This window comes from Pagrus major, chromosome 6, assembly GCF_040436345.1.
Source record: "Pagrus major chromosome 6, Pma_NU_1.0".
NCBI lineage: Eukaryota > Metazoa > Chordata > Actinopteri > Spariformes > Sparidae > Pagrus > Pagrus major.
This window is the reverse complement of record NC_133220.1, coordinates 32041838-32067937: the sequence shown is the minus strand read 5'-3', so window position 1 is coordinate 32067937 and position 26100 is coordinate 32041838. Positions and strand designations below refer to the sequence as shown.

Below are 26100 nucleotides of genomic sequence, written 5' to 3'. Positions count from 1 at the left end.
CTGCAATGAAGCCTCACCCCTGCAGAATGACATCAGCCATCGCAGCCACCTGCAGCTCGTACAGCACCACCTCACTCTCTGAGTTATTTGCATTTTTACTAGAACAGAAAGACAGGAACAACATTTATTAACAACCTGATGAAAGTGTACAATTTGATTGTCAAAATATCATTTAATAACTGCTAAATTAGATGTAAATAAAGGATTTTAAGACCTTAAAAAAACAAAATAAAAACAAAACATGCTGCTTCAAAATTCAGTTAAACATTATAACTGCATAACCTTGTGGGAACATCGAGACAAGCTCCGACAAGCACTTGCAGACACCTCACATGAACCGATCTCACATTACAGTACTGGACTCACTAAAAGGTGACCTACCTTCGTATTTGGAGCTCAAACTCCACAGTTTTGTAAGTGTCCTTCAGTCTGGGCACAGTGAAGCGGAGGCCGGCCAATAACTAGGAAATGAATCAGAGAAAACATTTACAATTTATCCATGGAACATGACACATTAATCACGTAAAAATTACAAAGATGTCTTACATTTGTGTTACATTTATTTGTTCTTTTTTACCCTGCACTAAATAACTTTCCTACATTCCCTCCACAGCTTTCAGGAGATCTAAAAACAGCTTCTTCCTCTCATTTACATAATAATTCCAACAGATTCTATCTGTAGTAATGAAAGCTGACTTATTCTGGTCTCAAATAATTCCCTGCTTTTGGAAAAAGCGGGTGTTCTTTCTACATGAAAGTTCGATTTAGTTTCGTATGTTTTACCAGGTCAGTGTAAAAACGTTCAAAGTTTGTGTATGAATTACGCCATACGAGAACAATTTGACTTGAGACACAAAAACTGAAAAAGGCCAAAGACAACATGTGGGCGTTGTTGGCTCTTACACTGGTAGCAGACTTCATGGGGTTTCCCAGATCACACACGAGATAGCGGGTCTGGTTTTCTGCCTCATAGCTGCACGTCAGCTGAGTCAAGCTCTAGAGAAACACAAACATCAAATACTGTTAACTCTGATGTTAAGATTACTACAGAACTAAACACATAAACTAAAATATTTTGCAACATTACTTCATATTTGTATTATAAGACATATTAATACTTTTACAGCTTTTCTGACATGGTCGATGATGTGTTTTCTGCCACAAGAAGATTTTTATACTGTGTTTTTATACTGCTCCCATATTGGTGGGAAAACATTGCAGCATTTTCCTAAACAAAAATGGCTCAGTGCAGCTCATTCAGCGTAATCCAAGTCTCCAGAAGTCCTGAGATGCGAAACTGATTAAAAAAGACGTTATTTTTATTTTTTAAAGCCTAAATCTTCACTGTAGCTTCTAGGCCCTAGCACCCCTTTCAGACAGGGTGCTGTCTGAAGAGCAACTGGAGACTTGGATTTACATTTCAAAAAAGTCCCCATCTCCTTCAGTTGTTTAGGAGAATACTGCTACGCTGTTTTGCTGTGAAGCCCCATAAATGTTTTATGTACTACAAAAAGTCACCCAACTTTCCAACGGCATGGGGCTGAGCAGATAATGACTGAATTTTCATTTTTGGGTGAATTTTTCCTTTAAGTTGGAAAACTATAATTATCCAGCAAAAATAAATAATAACAATTATAAAATATAATAATAATAGCTAAAGCCATAGTTACAGTGACAGCTGTCTGCCTCACCGCATTGTGGCGTGCTATCCCGCTGTAGTCGGCCTCCTGGGGCAGCACCACATAGAGCTCGGCCTCGTACGCCCCTCCCTCTCCTTCGTTCCTGGCGTTGAAGGTCAGGCTCAAAGAGTTTTCATCACCCAGGTAAACCTCTGTCCTGTCACTGAGGGAGGAGAACCATAACATCGTCATTGTACTTCTTCTGAATGTTTAATAGTCATAACTGAACCACTCTTTAAAGGCTGTTGAAGGGCCTTTAATACAGGCTGAGTTTCTCTTTTCTGATTGCATATACTGCAGTAAAAAGATGCATACAGAACTCATAATGGAGTCAGATATTTAAAAAAAATAAGAATATCCACTTAAACAGTATTTCTAATTCAGTTTGTATCACTTTGATGTAACACTGAGAATGTATTTTAGAGATCAGTGTTTCCTTGTCCTGGGGCTCCTGCATTGTTTCCCTGCTCCAGCCCACCTGATTCAGATGAATGGGTCGTTATCAGGCTTCAGCAGAGCTTGATGACGAGCTGATCATTTGAATCAGGTGTGTTGGAGTGTGTTAAACCTGCACTCAGACTTTCTGGCCACTTGAGGCAGTACAAGGTGTAAACACAACATCTGGTTTACCTTCACCTTAAAGTTGTGTTAGCAAACAGCTGCACATTTATAAATGCAGCATGGAGCAACATTAGCATTCATTTGAATACTGTTTCTGAACATCAGACAATTGTAAGTTCCATATTCACTCTGTTTGCAGCCAGTGTTTGTCTCCACTACTGAGGGGATTATCTGACTCAACAGCTAATGAATGCTGCACATATGTTTTCTGCATGATACATGTCTCCATGAAGTATGAATATTGAGTTCATATTTGACCTGATATGGCACATATCAAACAAACAAAATGGTTCTTTTTCTCAAGAGAATCACGATCCAGTCATAATATTTCTGTTTTCTGGCCCTTTCTTGCACAGTCCAGAGTCTGAAATGTTTAAATCCTACACAGAGGGCTTTAATTAGAACACAGATGTAATCAGGAGATTAAAGAAATCAAAATGACGATTAACTTTTCATCTACCCACAAAATTGCTTGTTCACAACCAAATACGTTCAAAACTGCAGACTTTTGCATCATCCTCACTTTGGCTCTATTGCTAATTGGCAAATGTTTGTTTACGAACAGGCTAAAGGAAGTGAATACATATACCTGCTAAATATCAGTAGGTTAGCATTGTCAATGCAAGCATATTAGCATGCTGATGTTAGCGTTTAGCTCATAGCCACACCATGTGCAGCCTCACAGATCCCTTGCATGGCTGTAGACTCTTAGCCTCTGTTAGATTTTTAAAAGTGGTCTATCTATTACAAAGCCATTACTTTTTGTCAGCCTCGAAAAGCCTATCTACTGCAGTCAGAATTTTCAGCCTCTTGTCTGAAATACTGGCACAGTTTGTGCTATGTCTGCTGCTGCGTTCGTTTGAAGTGACTTGGTGCAGGGCATGACCAAAATGCCCGAGAAGCAATTGTAAAACGTAATGAAAAGCAGGGACGTGAAGTCTTTCCAGACAATGCATCTCTGTTTTCATCAGTCCCCAAAGGCCATTTTCTCCTGCATATCTGTCTGTGACCGACCTGGGAAATGACCCAAATTTGATCACTGTGATTTGTCTCAGGAAACCAACCCCCCTCCTCATTCCGCGTGTTCACAGTGACGCCCCTGTGTGCAAACACGCTTTCTCTAGTGCAGTGATAAATCCTCTCGACACCCTCCAACTCCAGCCCTCCCCCAGCAGCTACACTCTGTGTTAGTAAATTCATGTTTCTATTGAGCAGAAAGAGGAGAAAGGCGTCTGGTTGAGGGTCAGAATCCGGGTTCTTCTTTCATTCCCTTCCGTCCCCCCTCCCCCCTGTCTTCAGAGGGTCTGGACGCAGTGACCCCTCGCTAGGTAAGACAACCACCAGATGAATTTAATTAGGCCCAGGCAAGTTTAGCGAATGAAGAGGAAGCAACACCGATACCCTAACACCAACACTGAACAGATGCTGAGAACGGACAGAAGTCTGCAGCGTATAATGGAGATGTAAACCGAGTTTTGTTGGGAAAATATAAAAGTGGATCATGAAGCTCATAAAAGCATAATTTAAGCCTGAAGATACAACTCAAACATCGGTGCAGACTTCTCGATTGTGAATGTTAAACACACCACTATTTGCAAATTATTGGCTAGCGAGACAAAAATGCTGTCTTATAGTAAATCAGCGAAGGGAAATTGTGTTTAGTGAAAGTGCTGAATCATTCCAGTTTGGTCCCATGGCAGCTACAAATGCAGATCTTTGAGTTTTCATGGGAGACTTTTTCGCACTGATTGTATTTCTGCAGCTAAGAGAAATCACATGGCCATGTAATGAAAAACACTCCTCATAACAGAGCTGACTGGGAGGAGAGAGTCTGAGCGTGGGTTCGCTTTGTGAATGGACTGAGACTTTGCCAGATATTTGGCTGGCGTCCATTCACAAACAAGGATATATGATTAATTAACAATAATAAGATAATGTTCCAGGAGTCAGAGCTCTTTGTTCCAGCGTAGGCCTGTTATGAGCTGTAAACAGCGCCTTATCATTTGTGTCCTCAATGATCCGACCTCACGGAACCATGTTTATTCCTTTCAATATCATTCCTAAGCTTCCTTTCCCTGCAGATAAAGTAAATTCTTCCAGATAACCATGGCAACTATATTTATTTCTGTAATTAAACACAGCAATGTTTACATGCAATGTTAAGATATTATGTATATCCTTGTGTTCTAAAGAAATATGCATGTTTGAATTAATTTTCTTCAACCTAAAAGATTTGGAAAGCTGCATTTTTTGCCTGCAGATATTTATCGTACAAGCCTTAATGATCAGTGGAATAACATGAAACCATCCACCGAAATGTTTATTGGTTGCTCATGAGCTAATTCGCATGCATGCACTTCCTGATGTGTGTGCACATGATACATCAAACAGGGACCCATTAATTAAAACATTGCTCCATTGCACTTCTAGTGGTGAAAATCTTCACAGAGTACCTAAATAAAAATTTTGAAGATTTACATCCAGCTTTCGTTTATCCTTGGCCATGGCATAAGAGCAGTAAAACACTCAGAAGTACAACATAGACATAGACATAGACATAATGGACTCCAAGGAGGAAATGCCACAATGTGAAGAATTATCAATTTTCTTACTGTACATGTTCTGCCATTTACTAATGAGGCCTTTAAAATGTATTTATGGATCCCACTGCTTTTCTTGCAAGACCTCTGATTGGTTGCCTTCACTGGTTGTGTTAGTTGGACATGGCTATGGGTTAAAAGTTTGAGTCAAGCATTCTCCCTAGCCCAGAGACACAGCTGCGACCTGAGCCAAAGAGGTTGGTATGTTTACAGGGGAAACTACAGCTCACAATCTGCTGTATCAGCACCACCCAAGCTGTTTCTTTTACACACCAACCGGAGGAAAAACACAGCCACAACCAAAGAATACAGATTCTGTGCTAGACTCAAACTGTTAACTCAGAGTCCTTCTGAATAAATGTTAAACAGTAATGTTATATTCATTGTGGTTTCATCTGCACTGAGTTAGCAGCAGAATATCAGGGTAAGCCAATCAGGGTTAAAGAAAGGCAGGTTCTTTCAAGAAAAGCAGTGGGATCTATAATATTTGAATTTGAAATCATGGCTAACTGGGATGACCTGGTAGCCCAATGGTTCATACCATAGAGTATGTCCACGATACACAGTCTGATACTGGTCAGGGAGCTTCGCTGTGGCATGTTTTAGCCCTTACTCTTCCCAGTCTATCAACACTATGACTCACAAATATAGTAAAAACAATTTCCAAAAATATTGTCTAAAAAAAACCCACTCACCACTTTCCAAAAAAAACATTAAAGCTGCATTATTATTTTTTTAATAATAACCATTGATTAAATGATTATGTGTAATGTGTAATTGCAGCGATTACCCCGCAGTCATCAGACAACTCTGCAGTTCCCCTCCGCTCTATGGAGCTTTTTAGCACCTTTCAGCTCATTGTTTTGGTTGTACTGCCTGAAACTTTACTGTTTTGGTTTAGTCTCAAAGCTCTCATCAACACTATCTCGTGCCATGGGGCTGTTTTCGACCCACTCAGAACAGCATATGGCCAAGGTTAGCAACTGAAGGTCCAGGTAAACAAAGTGAAACTTTTAGCAGCTAAAGAGCCAGATATTTTCCTCAGGGGTTGGAGGAGACCAAAACAGAGCAAAAAGAAAGTCAATTTTGAACTTACATTTGTTGGAAGGCTAGAGACACAACTCCAATTCAATGCTAATGTTGCTCCGTGTCTGCTGATGTGTTGGCAATTGTCTGCTAACAGCCATATTAACTGTATGTTAATGTAGGTTCACAGCTTGTTCTAGTTCCCTCAAGTGGCCAGAAGATTAAACTAACTGTTTTAAACCGTCCTGTGGCAATTTGTGTGTGTGTGTGGTTCCTGTAAGTGGTCTCGTTTACTTTTTCTTTTCAGCCAAGACTGTAACTGCTGCTTGCTCTTACTATGCAGTTCTCCTTTTGTTCATTCCACACTAACCAAAAACATAAAATGCATCACTTCAACTTCAGCAGAGAAAAGAGCCACCACACACACTGGATGTCTCACATGGCAAATGTAATACGGTGAGTCTCTGTTGTGTTGTAACAGTCACAGGCGGAGAAAACAGTGACAGATTAGCACTGGATGAACGGAGGGTTTAGGTTTTGTTTGTTGAATCAGGTAAAGTAATAGAAATGTGACTTCCTCTCACCCATAAACAGCCAGCTTGAGGTCAGGGACACAGATGTTGTCCTCTCCGCAATCCAGTTGAATCTGGGCCTGAGAGGGAAAAAAGGATAAAGATAAATGGAGGAAGAGAGAGGAGCGAGGGATGGTTATGATGGGTGAAAGAGAGAGAGGTATCCAGAGTCCAAAGGTATGGAGAGAGAAAAGCTCTCGAGGACGTGCATGTTTACAGAAGCCAGCACACTAAACTCATGATTTAATGAAAGGATAAGAGAGGATAGAGACTATACATATCCTGCATAAATGCACAAAACTGTAACAATATTTGCAGCAACCAGATGCCAAGACATTGTGTGAAAGCAGCATCCTTTCATGTTTGCAGGATAAAAAGTAATACATGTGGGAAAGAAGAAAAGGAAGAACAGAGAAAACATGGTGAAGGTTTAGGAGAATGAAAGGATGATGAATTCCATCTAAAAACATTCGACATTTCTGTGGAAAAGCCTCGATGAAAAGGAGAGAAAACCTCACATTTAAAAGAGAAAAGAGCTTAATCTGCTCTATAGTCTCACGTGACAAATGACTTCGTGAAAACCACAGTACAAGATTAACGTGATTTGATGTGATGGTATTGTCCATGCAGTGTGTCCCCTGAGCTTTTCACTTCACTCTCTCTTTTCTCCCTTTCTGTCTCCATGCAGCTCCATAATGTCACTGTTGCCATACCCTCATCTCTCAAACATATGGGAAGCATTAGATTCCAGAAGAATGCTACGGAGGGCTACAGAGAGCAGAGAATCACCCTGGCAATGGTTAACAGTGTCTCAGTGGAGATTCCTCATTCAAGACCCTGCTTTTACATTCACTCCAGACTATAGAGGCTATCGGCCATTAAACGCCAAACAGACAGCAGCACACGCACTCTGTAATAGACTTACAAAGATCAAGTGATGAGTCCCAACTTATCCTCCCTCCCTTCAAACCACTTTTCATTTATTTTTCACTTTCATCTCTTTATCTTCCCATATGTTTCATCTATGTGACCCATGTTTCCCTGCAGCTCTTAAAGGGACAGAGCACACGGTTGGCCTTTTGGTCAATTTCAAGATGTGGAGGGAAAACACAGATATCAGCACCAAATCAAGAATCTGAATTAAGATTTATTATAATACTTCAATATTTACAGTAATGATGCAAATGATTTTATTAAACTGTAACTGCAGTACTACATTTTTAAAGAGAAGTGTCATTGACTTAATGAAGCTGATTTACTGTGGGAAATCATGTATCCACTGAGCATTGATTACTCAGTCATAATTCTCCTACTCCCTTCTCCTGCCAGCAAATAGATGAAATAATCCCTTGCCCGAACGGCATACTTTGCAGGATTTGTCGGTTGCTGTTTGTAAACACAACATTCAAAGGTGCAGTAGGCCTAAGCAATTCTGGAGAGAGATAATTGATTGTTAAGTCTCAATCCCAGATTGAGCGTTGACAATGTGGGAATGAGACTCAACAATCAACTATCTTTCTCCAGACTTGCTGATGCCCTGAAACGTCCTGAACACAGCAAAATAATGCGAAAAAAAGAAAATACAGGGTCTCTGTGTGGTGTTTTTGGTCTTTGGTTTCATTTTTTGGTTTTATTTTGTTCACTTCCTGTTGGTTTCCCCCCACTTCCTGTGTTTTCCTCGTGCACTCCAGGTTTCTTTACTAACACACCTGTTTTGAGTTTCTCCCATCACGGCGCTGCAGAGAGCCACACCAGTGCCGCGTTTGCCAATCAGAGCTACCTACAAGAGACCTGGGGACGCTCTCTACAGTGCCAGAGTCTTGTTCACACCACCAGTTGGTAATACAGCTCCAGGCCCTTCGTGCAATCTTTCCGAGAAAGAAGTTTTGAATTAGCCCAGCAGTGTTGTTGGTATTTTTGTGTTTTTGTCTCATGTGCTCTCTCTTGTGTTTTTCCAGTGCCTTCCCGAGGAAACCACCCGCAGCTCTCTCCCCTCACGCTCACTCCCGTGCCTCCCCGTGGATCTTCACATTACCATTTTCTCTACAATAAACATTGAATTCTCCACTCATCCTGGTTTCTGCGCCTGAGTCTTAGTACCACCAAACCTAACACTCTGCGGACAACGCCACACACTTATAGTGGGTCATAACTGAGGATTAAAAAATTATATCAAGCTAAGCAACCTTCATTATTAGTAAAAAAAATTAAACTTAAAAAGTCAATTCATTTAGAACAAATAGCAAGGAAAAGGAAAAACACAACATGATTAAATTGTTTTTGTCATGGGGGATAAGGGATTGGTCATTTGACACATTTACAGTTCATTCACATTTCTGTGTGGCTGATGATTACAGAGCCACCACTCAGTCATCCTGCAATTTTTTCCAAGTGGCCACTTGTGTTATTGAAGTGAAAAAGTCCAACTGCCACCAAAAAATTCCCCTTCGACCACCATTATGAAAGATATATCTAAAACTGTTGACAGGACGTCTTAAACTGCATATAAAGTCAATTATTACTCTGTGTATTATGATTTTTTTAGTGCAGTGCAAGCATCGACTTTTGTCCTTTTCTATTTGGATGTATGTTTTCTTGTAAATCCCTTGCGCGTAAGTTGAAAACTCAGTTATGATTTATGCAAAAGTAGCAGCTTGCACTTCACCTGTGTGGTGATTTTTTTTTTTTTGATGAATTGAAAAAAGCCAAATCGAAGATATAAACTATCCAGGCAGATCAACAAGTGGCTTACTCAGACACAAAGACAGACCTACATCCATCAGAGCATTTGCTCTAATTACAGAGCAGCACTGAAAAGGTGGAGAATCAAGTGCAGGAAAAAATTACACACTCCAACTAAATGTCTAACATCAATGCTCTTAGTCCTCAACCCGCTCAAATATCACGTGATGCATGTTCCTTCTCTCTCACCAAATACAGTAATGACCTCAGGTCAGTGCTATAAGAATGGTCAGACACTCCCATAGCATTTCTCAAAGGTATTAAAACTGGTAAGAGGATATGCTGAAACACAGAGGATCGGTTTCTTCTGTATGGTTGCTCATTGTGTTTTCTACCTCAAAGATAGTAAACTTTTAAGAAGAATTGTTGTAAATGTGACAGAATAGTAGAACAAATGTTATTTTATTATCAATTAATTAGCCTACAGGACTTCATTGTGTAAATTAAATTATATTTGTGGCAAGTACTAAAAAGAGTGATAAATTCAAATCAGACGAAAACATTCAGACCTTGTGGATGTGCAATTTAAACCCTGTAGAGAAAGGCGGACCCCACCAGTAACAATAAAACTACCATGTGGAGAGTCAGTTACAGAATGTAAAGACATTATATGGCTATTAGTGAGAAACGTTAATACTGTCAATAATGGGGTTTGACATCATGAAAATCTGAAGCCGTATAATTTTAACTGTAGGTGTGGTCAGAACTGTGGCCGGTTGCAGTGTGACCACACCCAGCAATGACTTAACATTACACTACACAGCAATGCATCATCACCACCACATTATCAAACATTTAACAGTTTGACGGCAGCAAAACCATGATTTTCAGCTGTGATTCGTTTTAAAGTACAATCCTTTCATTTACTGTACTGATGAACTCCTGCTGGATCAGGAAAAGTCACTCAAATCCACTCTATTTAAATGTACACGTAAGATTGGTGAGACACAGCAGCAAGGCTCTGATCCTCTGGTGCCACTGGACATAGTGTCTGCTAAACTGTCAGCATGGAGCCTAGTGTCAGTCTAAACACTGTAAACTGAAGTGTTAGCATGAAGCAGTCCACTGGGAACATGCAGGATGTTCTCATACTGATCAGTGGATGAAAAGCTGATTAATTCCCCTCACATGAGAAGAAGAGAAAACAGATGGAATTCATAATGTTGCTTTCAAAGTTTCTAGGCTGGAAAAGTTGGTGTATTCTCTTAAAAACAGCCAGTTGCAAGTACATGATGTAAACGCTCACACACCCACATCACACACTCACTTCACCTTATATCACTCACACAAACATGTGCACGTTTTCAGGCTCTGGCTCTTCCCTGATGGAGGAGACCACTGGCAAAATACATAAACAAACCACAACCAGATGTGTGGGAGCCGCCCCACCCAAACGGAGCTGTCAGCCATCCCTCTGTGTTTTTGCAGAGCCATGACTCGCCAGTCCTCCAGAACCCTTCCATCTCTTCATGTAAGAAAGTGGAAACACTACCAGTGGAGACCACGCTGCAGTAATCAGCCTTCTCTCTATCAGGGCTGACCCTCAACCTCTAACCATATGGAGTTTGGCACTGCGGAGGGGCCTTACATTTGATGTCAATTTTAAAATGGAGGCCTGTAACCTCCGCCTCTGCCAGTCAAATAAATTCTCTGCATGCCAAATGTAAACAGTGGGAGATGTTTTGTGGTTTGGAGGGTGAAGTTAAACACTTATAGTCCAGAGAATTGCTGTTTAACAGATGTTTGTACATGATTTTAGATTGTTCGGTAAGGCTTCGTGAAACTGTTCATCATGCCATCTGTTACGTTCTCTCTGCACTGGTAAACGTTGTGGTGAGTATCTGTTTAGTTCATAAAAAGCAAGGCGTGTGGCCCTATAAGTGGTGCGGCCTAAATGTTTAGTGTGGTGATGTAATATATATAGATACAGTTTACAACTCTACACAGATACACTTCATAGCTTTGGAAATCTAACTTCCAAGAAGAACTGAAACAGAGCAGTTATTCGTGGATTTAAAGGTTGGATATTTAGGGGAAATCCGAGTTATACGATAGCTAAAATTAGTGGTTCACGGCCCTGTGAGAGCAATTGATGGAAATACGTCACTGTAAACAGAGCATGTTGATAAGATGTCTGTAAATAAGACACATTTTGGTTTTGATCAAATAAATGATGAGTTGTCACAGTGCATATTCCCAATACCAATACTGAAGTGGGCTGTGAATAGTGATGTAATGTAACTAAGTGCATGTGTCACAATGCGTTTTCAGGAGGGATGTGATACCAGAGAGCGTCTGCAGAGCATTTGTGATTGGCAGTAGACGGGAGGGGATCAATCGTGGATGACGTCCTTCTCTCAGACAGACAAAAAAGCATAAAATGCTAAAATGGGTTGCCAAATATACCTGGGTGGACTGCCCAAGTAAAATATATGTGTGGGAAACCTTTTTTAAGATTTTTACTTAAGTACTGTTGGTATGGGTGACATGTTTACCAAAGTAATATATTAACACGATATCTTTACTTTTACCCAGGTATACTCAAGTATGACTTTTTGGGCACTTTAACACTGACTGTGTACTTCAAACATTTACACTACAGTCTAATTATATATAAAATAATGAAAAATTAACTTGAAATTGGCACCTTTGTATGAAAAACAGCCTAATGAAACGGTGCCCTGGTTTCAAAAAGTTTGGAACCCACCCATCTTCAGTACATGACATAACACACTGTGTGACCCTTTACGTGGCTATGGTTTATGGTTAATATACATACCTTCTGCTCTATACGCTGTTCTGTCTGATAGTCAAGGACTGGTCTGAGGCCATGCTGGTCCACTGAGGCCTGAGGATCCAGACTGAAGTTAAGGCTGATGTAAATGGGAGACAGTTTGTCCCGAAACTCTTCTTCAGCCTGCAACAGAGAGATATGCAATCACGTGAGGAACTGATGTCAGTTGTCAATACTCTGAATCAAGCTGACACTGCGATAAGGAGCAAAAGATGGATAGAAATTTGTCATCAGGGTAGACATTTCCAGCTTTTTAGAGCTGATTATTGTGAAACCATGTTCCAAGGAAATGTACAAGAAAAAAATCCCCAAATCAAAAGCAGATGTTACAGCGACTATTGGCCTCCATGCAGAAATCAGTGTGTTTGAAGTTCTCTAAAACGTGACATGAATTGTGTTCGACCAGCCATAATGATGTGGCCCCTTTAAAGAAAAGATTAAAAAGGAAGAAGAAATGGTGTACAAACAGATAAGTGTTGACTGACAGGTGAGTGGAGGGATGGCACTCAAACCATCTCTTATCCTGTCGAAGAGCAGAGTGCTCTGATCATTATGTCCTAACAGTGAACATCTACACATATGACTTAAGTGTTTCTGGCAGCCATTCACTTTGATCAGGTCACCACTGAGTGATGAGAAGATTGGTACTGTAGTAGGTTCACCTCAAATAGCACTTCAAACAGCAACTTCAAACCCTGCCTATTAGGAAATGACGTTAACCTCTGTCCTAGCAACAAGTTAATGACATTCACCTGGTGTCACAGGTGCAAAGTGGTCTCTGATTAGATGACTGGAATGAAAACCAGCAGGGCTCCGGCTCCCGAGGGCCCAGGATTAAGGACCGGAAAATGAGTGTAGATATAAAAGGCTTGAGATGATTAGCCTGAGAAATATTTAGTGCACAATACTTGTCTTTGTTTTCATGTTTACATGACAGCATGAAATCTGACTGAAATTAAATGAGAAGTCTGTTTATTTATCATAGGACTGCTCATGTGCACCGGTTCTACAGTGGTACAAGAGGTCATCTGGAAACAGCTATATGATGGAGTTCAAGCAGACTCAAACCTTTTCACAGTTCATAAAGCTGGGGTTGAGAACACTGGAGAAATCAGTAAGAAATCAGTATTTTAAAAGTATCCAACCAAAAAGTCACATAAAAACATGAATAAACAACTTTGTTAAGTGCACTATAATGTAAACACAAGCAAAATAGCCGTCACAAGCGCACTTCAGTCTGAAGACTATCTGGCACGGCAGTCAGTTACTGCTCACTGCTGTGGCTGTGTGCTTTGTGCTAACGTCAGCCACTGAGTTAGCTTGTTGCTGCCACAGCGACTCTGTTCATTGGCTCTGGGGTTATGTGCTTTGTGCTACTCAGTTAGCAATCTAATGAACAAAAGGATCGGTGGCTGTGTATTGCAAGTGCAGCAAATCGGTGCCATCGCTAACCATATCCGACTACCTCATGTCTCAATCACAAAACAAAGAAAGGTAACACCTACAATAATGAACATAAACAACTAACTAGTTAATAATTAGAAGATAGTTATAATAATAACTAATTATTGTTAGTACTCACCACTGTTAAGCTAGCATTTTAGCACACGAAAAATTTTAGCTGCACCTTCTCTGCCTTGACATTTTTTGACAAAGACATTTTCTTAATATAATATAAATTCTTGTAAAATAACAGACCAACCACAATTTAAAGATAGATTTTTAGTGCAATTTCTCTGCAACTACTGGATGGATTGCCAAGAAATTTGGTGCAAACATTCATGTTCCCTTTAGGATGATTTCTGATACTGCTCATGATCCCTTAAAGTTCATCTTACTCCATCATCAGGTCAATATTTTTAAAATGGTCCAATACTTTGGTTTATGACCAAATACATGCATAACTAATGACCTTCGCATTGGCTTCAACTGTACTTAGCATGCTAACATGCTTAACTAAGCTGGTGACCATCAGTATGTTAGCATTGTCAATGTAAACATATAAGTATGCTGATATTAGCATTCTGTGCCTGTATACAACCTCACAGAGTTGCTAGCGTCTTGTTTAATATTTATTATATCTGAAGGAAATATGCCTTAATAGCATTTGCAACATTTCAAACGTATTAACCCAATCTGCTTGACATTGAGGTGGAAAACAACCAGTGTGACTGACCCGCAGATAGATCTTAGCGTCATGGCATGAGGGTGTTCCATTGGCGAGGCTGAAGGTCTTCAGCAAACTAGGCTGCTGAGTGTCCAGGAACAGAGTCCTCCTGATGGACTCCTTCTGGTTCTGCTTCACACTGTCCAACTGAACCTCCACCACAAAGCCTTGAAATTATACACACATACAGACACAGACAAGGCAAGAAAACAGTGAATATACACACAGTACATCTATATGCCTGCATTAAACACAAAAATGCATGTAAATGTATGCACAGGCACACAAGCACATATTTGCGCTGACATATTACATGCATGCCTCACCACGTGCGCCACATACACACACATACAGTGGTTGACATTATAATGGTAAATTGTCTTTATGTGCTATATTTTATACAGTATAGAGAAACACACAGAGGGCATTGCTGTGGCCCACATGATAAAAACTATGCAGAGAACACAGACAATACACACCAACGCACTTAAAATAAACACACACACACTTTTCTAAACTGCTGAAGCCCACCAAGTTACCCTGTATTTACATGATTGTTCTTTTATCTTGATCTTAACTGCCAAATTGACCACAGTGAGGTCCAGCATACTTGTGGCTACACAAAGAAAGCAAGGTAATAGGGACCATCTGTGTGTGTGTGTGTGTGTGTGTGTGTGTGTGTGTGTGTGTGTGTGTGTGTGTGTGTGTGTGTGTGTGTGTGTGTGTGTGTGTGTGTGTGTGTGTGTGTGCCTTACCTAGATGAGAGGGGAGGTGCTTCCCATTAGCCAGCAGGCAGAAACTGATGCTGACACTGGAGGTTGAACACAGGCAAAAATGTGGAGAAAAAAACAACTTAACACTGAGCTTATAGAGATGTGCTTACACTGATATGGGTTCTTTTCTATATCATTTTTATTTAAAGCTATGATCTTGAAGGTATAAAACCAAACCCCATGTTTGATACTATTTAAGGTTTGCATTTTCTCTGTAAAACCTATTGAAGGTATTCACAATCAGGAATTATCTCTCTAAACAGTCTCTGTTATTGGTAGTGGCCAAGTCTGCCATTCCTACACTGGATTCAGGTTGCCTACCAAAAGACCACAAAACAAGAAAAAAAGTCACTTTCAGTACAGTGAGCTGTTAAATGAAGAGTCACTACTGTAACCAACTTTACTGTGTACTAATGTTGTGTGGAAAACTACTTGCCCCTTGTGCATCATGAAATCAGATCACTGTTGAAATTAAAGGGTAAGCACCAGTTTTACGCATTAAAGTGTGTTTACAGCTCCTGGGAAGTACTACTGCATATGTGAAAGAAGTAGCATAAAGCCGTTTGTGGCTCCAGAGGAAGCTGCATGTAATCTGATGAATTGTTTCCAGTGATGTCACTCAGTGGCTATGTTGCATTGTGGGTAATGTAGACTTTGGTCCACTGGTCTAGCATTGTGCTAACACTATTAGACTCATTATGGAGATGATCAAAATCGATACAGCAGATCCAGAGGTATCGGCTTTTTTATTCCTGTTCAATGCCCAGCGCCTATATTACCCACAATGTGACTTAATGTGTTAAATTGGTGGAGTTACCCTTTAATATTGACTGACTTCAACAGCATGAGTTTGTTTGGATGCACAGTAAACAGATACACCAGCTGCACGTCTGTTGCATTCCTGACAGAGCAGCTGCTCAACAAGTATTTGCTGTAGTATTAAACCACACTTGCTGTCGCCACAGGTATCGCAAAAGGATTAGGATTTAGTGGCATCTAGCCGTGTGTTTGCAGATTGCAACCAACTGAACGCCCCCTTCTCTAGAGTTAGAGTTTGGTTTGTCTGTTCCTGGCTACTGTAGAAACACAGCAGACTACTTGGCAGGACCCACTCGCTCTGTAGATATAAAAGGCTCATTCTAAGGTAATGAAAACACAATGATTCTTAGTTTCAGGTGATTATACACTAATAAAAACCCAATTATGAATATTCAATTCCATTCTGCCAATAGTTCCTCTTAAATCCTACACACTGGACCTTTAAAGAGTCAAATGCTTTAATAAAAACGTAGGCACACACATGTAAATATGTGTGTGGTCGTATAAAAGCTCACATGAAGGGAGGTGTAACCTCATACTGTCTAAATATTCTTGTTGATGCCAAACAATATCTCATCAATTTCCAGAAAGTTACAACCCTTTTCCAACCTTTTCTATGTTAATAACTACACTCATCTTTCCACAGAACTACTCCACCTTTCTCCCACTTTCTCTTCTCTGTTCCCTTCATCCTCTCTTTGTTTCCACGGCAGCAAGAACACCAATAAACAGGAATACAAGACTTTCTTGTATTAACCTACAGGGCAGATACTTAAACACCAGCCAGTTTGGCAGATGCCTCTCACAGCAGTCTAAAAATGTTCCACATTTAATACGATGGTTAAACCGAACTTATGGAAAGAGCTTCGTTGAGATTGAAAGCCGGGTGAAATTCCCCTTTTTCTTCACTGGATCTAAGAATACTGAGTGTGTAGTTCAGAGCAGCTTGGACAGGAAACTGGCAAACATGAAGTCATTTGACATTCTCGTGAGGTAAAGTTTGGAAAGCTGAAATTGAACTAAGATGTGTGTTACATAACATTTGCAAGACTTTTCCATGTTCTGTTATAGTCACAACTGCTCACTTTAACGGCTCTTAAACTCTTAAGCTTTTTGTTCAACCATTAAAGATATTTCCTTGGACACAGTGTGCTGGATCAAACCCTGCTATAAATATAGAAGTGGAGCTGTAATGTTTTCAAGGAAAATAGTTGATGTCCATACCAAGACACAGCGATGGTTTCAATCCCTGTTAACAGCTCACACGTCTTCTCCTCCTGGTTGAACATGGTCGGCTGCACTGTAAGAGACGCGCTGGCACTCACTATTGGCCGAGCCCTGATTGGAAACACAGACCATGAAAGAATCAGAATACAAAGAATTGTCTATTTATTTCTTAGCGCACTCCTATGTGCTATAACATACCTGTATAAGACTGCTTTATCAGCCCCAAAAGCACCAACAATCAGATCTGAAACAAGGGAAAGTGAGTTAAATGAAGATATCAAAGAGGAGGATAAAGTGTTAATAGACATCCGGTGTTGGACTATTTCCTGCAGTACCTGGGTAGCCGTTCTGATCCAGATCTTTGTTGCCTCGCAGAGCAAAGCCAAAACTGGCTGGAAAAGAGCTGGAAGCCCATTGGCCAGAGAGAGTCTGAGTGGGCGTGTCCATCAGTCCTCCGGCATGACCGTTATAAATGAGAACCAATCCATGCTTGTCGTCTCCTCCGTACGGACAGCCGATGGCCATGTCTGATTATAAACAGCGACAACACACATGAGAAGAATCTAATGACTTCTCAAAATGTGGTTACGCAACCAATATATAAGATATATAACATAAGTTAGTTCTACAATTGATATTGCATAGCCAGACCTACGTATCTCTACAGCACTGTGTCAGCACTGGAGAAAGGTCAGACTTGTTTGCATTTCTTTAAACCAGTCACAATCGTCTTGGCCGGTGTAAAGCCTAGGATGAAGTGACGGTGCCCATGCTAAATAGCATTGGGGGGAACTTGTTCTGCACATGGGGAGGCAAACGCTGGCATTAAAATGGCTAAATCCCTGTAAAAGAAAAGGTTAGAGTTGCTCGCTTGTTTATGATCGTAACGTTGGTGAAGAGGTTAGGGTTAGGCTTACTTGCAGTTTTCAGCATGTAGGTTGCTAGCTTGGAGGTTGTTGTTGTTTCCCGTAGTGACAGGGATTTTGAAAATGTTAACATGCACCAATAGACGCCCAATGGAAGGCTTATAGAAGCAGTCTACATCCACTGAGTTGGACTAGTACAGTAGCTTGTCAAATGTGAAGATTTGCTTTCCCCTGCTTAATATCATTGTAAATTGATAAAATCACTGCTATCCAATCACTGCTACTGTTACTTACCATTAAAACCATCCTGGTTGAGATCACCCAAAGGAGCCAGCGAGGTGCCGAACCGGCCAAAGGCCTGTTGACCGAGGAGGTGGGACTGGCTTGGTTCAAGCAGCAGAGGGCCTCTCTGCAGGTACACGTACACCTTGCCAAGCTCCTCCAGACGCCCATTGGACCCTCGACGCATGAACATTGGAGCTCCCACCACCAGGTCATCCAAACTAGGGAGGCAAGGAGAATAGGCAATATTGGGATATAGACACAAAACAAAGACAGATATTTTATGACCAAAGTGTTTAGATTGATGAAAGTGGCTAAAAATCAAGTGTCCCTCTAACTCCCTGATACTAAATTATTAGCAATGTAAATGGCTGCAATGTATATTGTATACCAAACTACAGAATCATTCAGGGGAACGGTAAATAGTCATTGAAAGGCTATCCTGATACTTATACTAACAAATAGTTCTCAGGGTGTGCCTCTGCCAGGGTTAAGGAAGTGAAATTGGCCAAAGGAGAACTTTAACCTGAGAGGAACTATTCACATAATCAGAGTATTTTAAGAAATTTCCATGACACATCTAGAGAGTGACAGGATGACTGAACCTGTGTGGGAAAGTCCTACTGTTGTCTCTGTTTCAGTGACCTCATCCTCCACTTTCAGTCTTCTGCTTCAGCTAATATTCATGTCCCTTTTCTGTCATTTAAGCTCGTTTTGTTTCCCTTCCCCAATTTTTTTTGCCATCATGTCTCACCGTCACTCGAGCCACTCACCCGTCGTTGTTGATGTCGGTGGCTGCCACTGCGTAGCCGAAGTAGGACCCCATCTGGAACGCATTACAAACAAGACTTGGTTAGCCTTTAATCACACCACGATGCATAGATCCCTTTCTTTTCTTTCATTTTCTTTCTTCATGGCCATTTTCTCTTTTGTACCCTTCACCACCGCCCCCAGAAGCTTTCCTCTTCAATCTCTCAATCCTACAATCCCCTGGGGTCTCCACTTCTCCCTTTTCATGGAGCTCAGTGTTAAGAGCTTCTGTAAGTTCGAGGAGAGGTAGGGGGTCTGGGGATCGGGACACAAACTCCTTTCAAATTCAGAGAAAATTCTCATGGGGCTTGGGTTTTTCCGGTTTAATTTCATACCAATGTATGATAAATTAGGGTCATGTTACATCCTTGGTTGACTCTTACTTCAAAGTGACTTGTAGTGTAGCTGAACAGAAGTGAGCTGGGAGACTCTTGGGAAAAACAAGACTCAATATTGGGCATGTTTTCCTGTATCACACATGCAAAACAGCTCATATCAGCATAAATCAAACCGGTTCAGGACAAAGTTCAGATTCACCCCTGATACCTTTGCCAGACATATTCACACTCCTTGAAATATGATCAACACTTCCTGTAGAGCTGAACCACCAGGAATGTTCATCTGAGGTGAGATCAGCAAGCTAAGAGAAGTTAGCCACAGATCAACTTTCACAGTCATCAGTTATCATTGATCTGATTCCTTTTGATTCTCATATTTCAGATGTGACTTTAATTTTTAGTAAGCAGGGATGACGTAGTGATTAAACCTGCAATAACTCCGGCCAACCAGGGGCAGCAGAAACAAGTTGTGAACAAAACATTGGCGTATCACTTTTAAAGTTGATATTATGAACTGTTTAGCAGACACTTGCTTATTTAAACATTCTGCAGTGGGAGTTATGTTTTTTATCACCAATGGCAAATGTAAGTCCAATATTCACCCTCTTTAAGCTCTTTTTCTGTTTTTGGTCTCTACCACCTCCTGAGGGAAATATCTGCCTTTTTAGCTGCTGAACGCGGGGTGGGTAGTGTACAGCAGGTTTTAAGAGCGTTTTCAATGTTATCAGCAGCCGATAACAATGCGAAAGTCAACTGAATCTAAACAGTTGTGGGCCGCACAGCTAAAGAATGAAACTCTCTAAAGATCCATAAAGCCAAGTCAGCTGTGGATTCAGCTGATAATGCTCTGTAGGTTCATCACTATGAGTCACCCCTTTGACATTGCCACATTACTTTCACATTGTCTTTTGATTTTGCTATTTAAAAAAAATATCCATTACAGTCGCTTTAAGTACTTTTATCTAGAGGACTCTAGACATAAATCTTCCACAACTGGTTGAAGAACATACAATACAATACAGTACAAGCCAAACCCAAATCTAGTTTGTTTGTATCCAAGTGGGTGACCAACTTCTTTCTTACAATTCACACATACAATCTTTGAAGTCTCATATTCCCATTATCCCAGTAACACTTACACCTCATGCTTGTTTTGATTTCATAATGCTTCAACAAGTGAAATAAGAATTGACATGAAAAGGTAGATTATTAAATAGAAAGTGACATGAAATGTATCATCAGGAAAAATGTGTATCGTGAAATACAAATGTTATTATGAAATGATGAATGATATTTCATTATAAAGTTGTGTTTTTATAATTTAAAGTATTTAAAGTATTTCACAATTACAATATACATTTTTATATTTTATACAATGTGTTTAAATGATAATGTCTTTTTTATTTATTTCATGTTGAACATTTTGAGGTCGCATACACAGGAAGTGGTTGGGTGGAGACATTTCACACCTTACGGCGCACAACGCAAAAGTGGTCGAGTGAATCAAAACAGAAGATCCATAAAGCCAAGTCAGCTGCAGATTCAGCTGATAACGCTCTGTAGGTTCAACAATATGAGCCACCCCTTTGATACTGTCACTTTATTTTCACATTGTCTTTTGATTGCCTACGATACAGCACTCAGAATTACCATGACCTGGATGACTGAGAACCTTCATCAACATCTAGTATAAATACTTACCATCTCATGTTTTGTGTATTTTGACCACAACATGAGATAGTAAGCAATGAAACATGGCCAAACAGAGAAAATATTGTTGAACTGCACAACAAATGACACATTTTAAGGGTTTCACTCATGGAGCCTCTTTCTGTTTTTGCAGCTGACTGTGACCACACAGTCCACGCATCAACAGAGGGATCAGCATACACCCACAGAGAGTGGAGAGTCAGTTAGCCTGAAGTTCAACTCGGATCACTCTCACTCTGACTTAACAGTTTACTCAGCGCCCTCCACCCTGACACTGACACCTCTGAGCAGTCACTGATGACCTCCCACACTGAAAACCCACACAGACACATGCTTTCCCATGAGTGCATGGTCACATGCTCTGACATTGCGCAATATGTGCAGATTGAAGCCCTGTTCAATTACATAAGAAAGTAACAGACAGCTCAGTTTCCCCAATGATGTAGCTGGCATGTCCGATATCAAAGGATAGGTTCACATACATTGAAATCGCTATATATATGTATTGATCTCTTAGTGTACATTTCAAACAACTAGAACAATTATCTCCAAACAACAAGTAATTATGAGCATGTCAGTACTGTTTTAAGATGGACTTCAAGAACTGGAAACCTATCCTTTACAACTCAAATGCATAGGTGTTTTTTCAAACATTCCTATATACCTCTGGTCTTCAGCAACCCTGCACTTATCACAGATTAAGGAAAAGTTTACACCAATTAAATTTCAGTCTTTATTGTGAATAGATGGAAAGTCAGGTGAAGTTTTGTAATCCACAAAACATTTTGGGGTCTTGCATTAGCATTCTCCCAAACAGCTAAAGTAGACAGGGACTTAAAAAAACAACTAAGAAAAAAAACTAAAAACACTTTTGGATTTAGAGTCTAAAGACGTTATTTTTCACTGGAGCTGCTAAGACAACAGCATTAGTGTTCTTCCCATCTAAAGTGGGTGCACAAACCCGACCATGTGTCAAGGGTGTAAATAACGTCTATTCAGATCAATTTGTGATCTCCAGGCTTACAGAGACCTTATCTACTTCATCAGTTTAGAAGATCTGTTTAGAAGAATGCTGTGAAGAATGTGTGGACTACCAACTTACTATCGACATGGGGGATGTCATGAGGAGTAGATAATGATTTAATTTAAATTTTTAGCTGACCTGTTCCCTTAAAGTCACATTATGACACTTGGGATTTGTATTTACGACAGTGGTGTTGCACTCAGAAACTGGAGGAGCGTCTAATTCCACAAAATTCCAATTTCTACATAATGTTGCTTTAGGGTCTCATATTCCCATTATCCCAGTAACACTTACACCTCATGCTTGTTTTGATTTCATAATGCTTCAACAAGTGAAATAAGAATTGACACGAAAAGGTAGTTTATAAAATAGAAAGTGACATGAAATGTATCATCAGGAAAAATGTGTATAGTGAAATACAAATGTTATTATGAAATGATGAATGATATTTCATTATAAAGTTGTGTTTTTATAATTTAAAGTATTTAAAGTATTTCACAATTACAATATACATTTTTATATTTTATACAATGTGTTTAAATGATAATGTCTTTTTTATTTATTTCATGTTGAACTTTTTGAGGTCCCATACACAGGAAGTGGTTGGGTGGAGACATTTCACACCTTAAAGTGCACAACAGATGAGTCATATGTTTGCTTATAAGAACATTTCCCAAAATAAATCGGGCTTCTAAACTAAGTTAGTGATATTTGGTTTTAAAGAGTATCTGTGGGTTATATCTAAAGCTATATGACTAAGAGCTCAGCTGGCCAACGCTTCAACTACTTCCCATTTCAAAAGCACACGCTGAATCAATACAGTGACAACAGACACTTTCCTGGTCTGCTGTTTCTGGGTTTGATTTACAGCTTTTAGAGACCTTGAGCTGTGCGTACTGTAAGCTAGACCTCTGACCCCGGTATAGGCCTCCTCTCCATGGGGCAAATTCCTTCATCTTCAACCCCCCCCCCTTCACACATGCCACTTTAAATGTGTACCCACATATGAAAATAGGGGCCAGGCTAGTACAGAAAATCTCCAGCCAGATGTGCACATACCTGCTCCCCTGTCAAGTTGAGCAGAGACTTTAGATCCCTTCCATTTAATATGGACACCTATATGAGGCAGACAAAAGTCAGAAGTGATTATAAATCTGTGGTTCAAAATCTGAAAATACATAATAGATTATTCTACTAAAATCTATTCAGCTCATTTCGTTAGTACTGCATGTATGAGTATACTTGTGTTTTGTAATTTGTACTATTTGTACTGTGAATTGTTGTAAAATGAAAATGCAGGGACTCCTTACTACACCATACAGCATGAGTCCTTTTGGAACTCCTGTGATGAAATCTGCAACAAGGAAAGCAAAGGACAAAAGGTTACAAGGGGCCATCTCTAAAAACAAGCCTGATAACTAAAAACTGAAACGCTGGTTGAAGCTAGTGACCAATCAACAAAAACACTGTTTGTGAGATCTATCTTTTGGATTCTTTGGGTCTCAAACTGTCCTTGTTTCCTTAAAGACTTAATAATCCCTTTATTTTCCAATACAGTTAAGTGTGTGGAGACTGAGCAGTTAAATATTAGACAATGCTTGGGATCGGGGCCAGTAAACTCTGCACTCAGCCATGCATTTTAACTCTCTGTACTGTAAATATAACCCTCACCTTCCTCATCATCCCCACTGAACTCGCCACCAGCCACAGAGTAACCTGCAGAGGAAATGAGAGTAAAGATGAGGCTGAGAGTGGATACGAAAGGTTTAAGTGAAAGGTTTTCTGACACATTAATGCACATGATGCATAACTGAAATCCAATTTAGCTTTTAACTTCTATAACATTCACAATGAACAGAAAAAAATCCAATCAGTGTTTTTATGTTGTTCATTCATCTTGCTTGTCAAAACCTGACGGAAACCACATTGCAACTCATACATATTTTTAGCTGCAAGCCTCAACTTGGGCACTACTAGTCTCTTTTTCCACTATGTGAACAAACTTTCATTAAGCTTTTTGTGGCTCTGAAGGGAATTAGTTGCCTCAAGTGATGTCACCTAAAATGAAAAATGATAATGAAGAAATCTAAGGGTGTGAAGCAGGGGTGGATGATAACAACAAAATTGTCAAAAGTTTCGATCCGATACGAAGTTATAAAAGGACAATGTCACTGATATTGATACAGATACTTTTTATTATAAGAGCAGGACAGCTTTTTAAGGCAAATAACAAAAGTGTTGGGCTCCTGGGGAATCACCTTGATGAAACACCAAAATAATTTGCCTATGATAGACTGCATGTAGCCATATAGGAATGCTACACTTTCACCTTTTTTTTGTTTCATTAACATAATTTATTTAAGGAACACGTTTCGATGGGCTGAATGTATTATTGGATGTCTGAATATAGTATGCTTTATTTCATCAGTTTGACTAAGATATCTATTTCATTGTATATGCCTGGGTATTCCCCTGAAAAGACTCCAGTGAGCTGTCTGGGGGGTCTTAGTGCTGATGAGGCATTTCCCTCTTCCTCCTCTTCCTCCTCATCCTCCCTTCTTTGCTGCAGCTCAGAATTGTCTTTCTCAGGTTTTTTACATGTTTAAACAAGTTTGTGGTGTTGCCATAGTAGTGAACAGCCTTATACACACATCAAAGTTTACAACATTTTCATTTACAGCTGTAAAATGGCTCCAGATAATGCTCCTCCTTCATTCAGCCATCACTGCTGGATGTTGGATTAAAGTGGTCAGGGTGTGCACTGGGGTGAGCTGTGCATAAACAGTTGAGGTAACTACAATCTGATTGGCTGTTGAAAGCGTTGACATTATTACGTTCTAAAACAAAACACTAACAACTTGACAGGCTGAGTTGCCAACAAAGCCATAAGCCAGCTTGAGTCGAGCTGACAGGGGCCAGCTCATACCAGTGCAACATTTCCCTGCAACGTTCTACAACAGTTTCAATCTCGTTCTGATTCGTTTGTCCTGGGATAATGATATGTTTGTATCCCATTAGGAGCATGATTGTGTTCAGGATATCAACTGTCAGCCTGCCTGTTTACATTATGAGAAATCCTGAGTCATACCATGACTCATGTTTCCACGGATATTTTGGCCTGATAGTGGAACGAGACGAAAGGTCAAGAGGCTGCACTTATTTTTCAGTTTTCTCTGTACAAAGATGACAATTTGATATGAGGGTGGTGTGAGTGGAAAGCTCATGATGTGACTCTTTCTCCCAGAAACATGACTATTATGAGAGAATTTTAGGAAAATCTTCCAGTAAGATTTTTTTATTTCTTGCAGTCAGGACCAAACATATCCAAACCACACTGAATGAAAATCCAATCATTAGCTTTCAAGGTGTTTATTTTATTTTACCAAAGCCTTGGTCAGGGGGTCCCTAAATCCTAATATATTATCCCCTGGGAACAATGAATATCCATATTACATTTCATGGCATCCTGCTGCTCGTTGCTCTGGACCAGATTGTCAGGAAAACTTGGATCATGAGGTCCAGCTGCTTGCAGACGTATAAATGTACAGCAGCAATAAAAATAGTTGTTGTTGGCAACAGTAGAAGTATAAGTAGTATTTGTCGTAGTGGTAGCAATACTATTAGCGTTTGTGCAAGTGCAGTTCCTCACCCAGGTAACTGTCATCATAGCTTCCCTGCACCTGTCGTGTCTGAATCTGCCCGGCGACTGACAGCAGAAAATACGAGGGGTAGTAGGCCTTAACAATCTCCTCTGTTGTGGCTGAGAGCAGCTGACCTGTGAGAAGAAACAAAGGGTCAGAGGTCAGAGGTTAAACTTAGACGTGTGACTTTTGAACTCCACTGCTCCACTGTAGTTTGTTCACTGATAAAGATGATGGATTGATTTCCTGACTCGATTAAAGGAAAAATCTATTGGAAGATAAAATCCATGCTGTTCCACATTCCTGTGAGCTCACCTTGCCAGTAAAAGCTGCCTGGTCCTCCAAGCACAACCTTCCCGTCCTGTAACACACAACAGTAGCCAGAGCTGAGGAGTCTGTGAGTCACTAG

At 40.1% G+C, this 26100-nt stretch overlaps 1 protein-coding gene across 1 annotated transcript in view; it reads right to left on the bottom strand.

Annotated features, from left to right (window-relative positions):
* LOC140998257 (integrin alpha-5-like) overlaps positions 1-26100 on the bottom strand; it is a 46790-nt gene that overhangs the window by 6903 nt on the left and 13787 nt on the right. Inside the window, exons 6-23 of the mRNA XM_073468476.1 lie at positions 26007-26052; positions 25700-25825; positions 23722-23766; positions 23361-23404; positions 23110-23166; positions 18942-18994; positions 18181-18389; positions 17356-17547; positions 17219-17264; positions 17018-17131; positions 14957-15012; positions 14211-14368; positions 12020-12157; positions 6511-6578; positions 1692-1842; positions 904-996; positions 382-461; positions 18-98 (exon numbers count right to left, since the gene is read on the bottom strand). Of these exons, the coding sequence (XP_073324577.1) occupies positions 18-98; positions 382-461; positions 904-996; positions 1692-1842; positions 6511-6578; positions 12020-12157; positions 14211-14368; positions 14957-15012; positions 17018-17131; positions 17219-17264; positions 17356-17547; positions 18181-18389; positions 18942-18994; positions 23110-23166; positions 23361-23404; positions 23722-23766; positions 25700-25825; positions 26007-26052 (1757 nt within the window). The remainder of the gene's footprint in view (positions 1-17; positions 99-381; positions 462-903; positions 997-1691; positions 1843-6510; positions 6579-12019; positions 12158-14210; positions 14369-14956; positions 15013-17017; positions 17132-17218; positions 17265-17355; positions 17548-18180; positions 18390-18941; positions 18995-23109; positions 23167-23360; positions 23405-23721; positions 23767-25699; positions 25826-26006; positions 26053-26100) is intronic.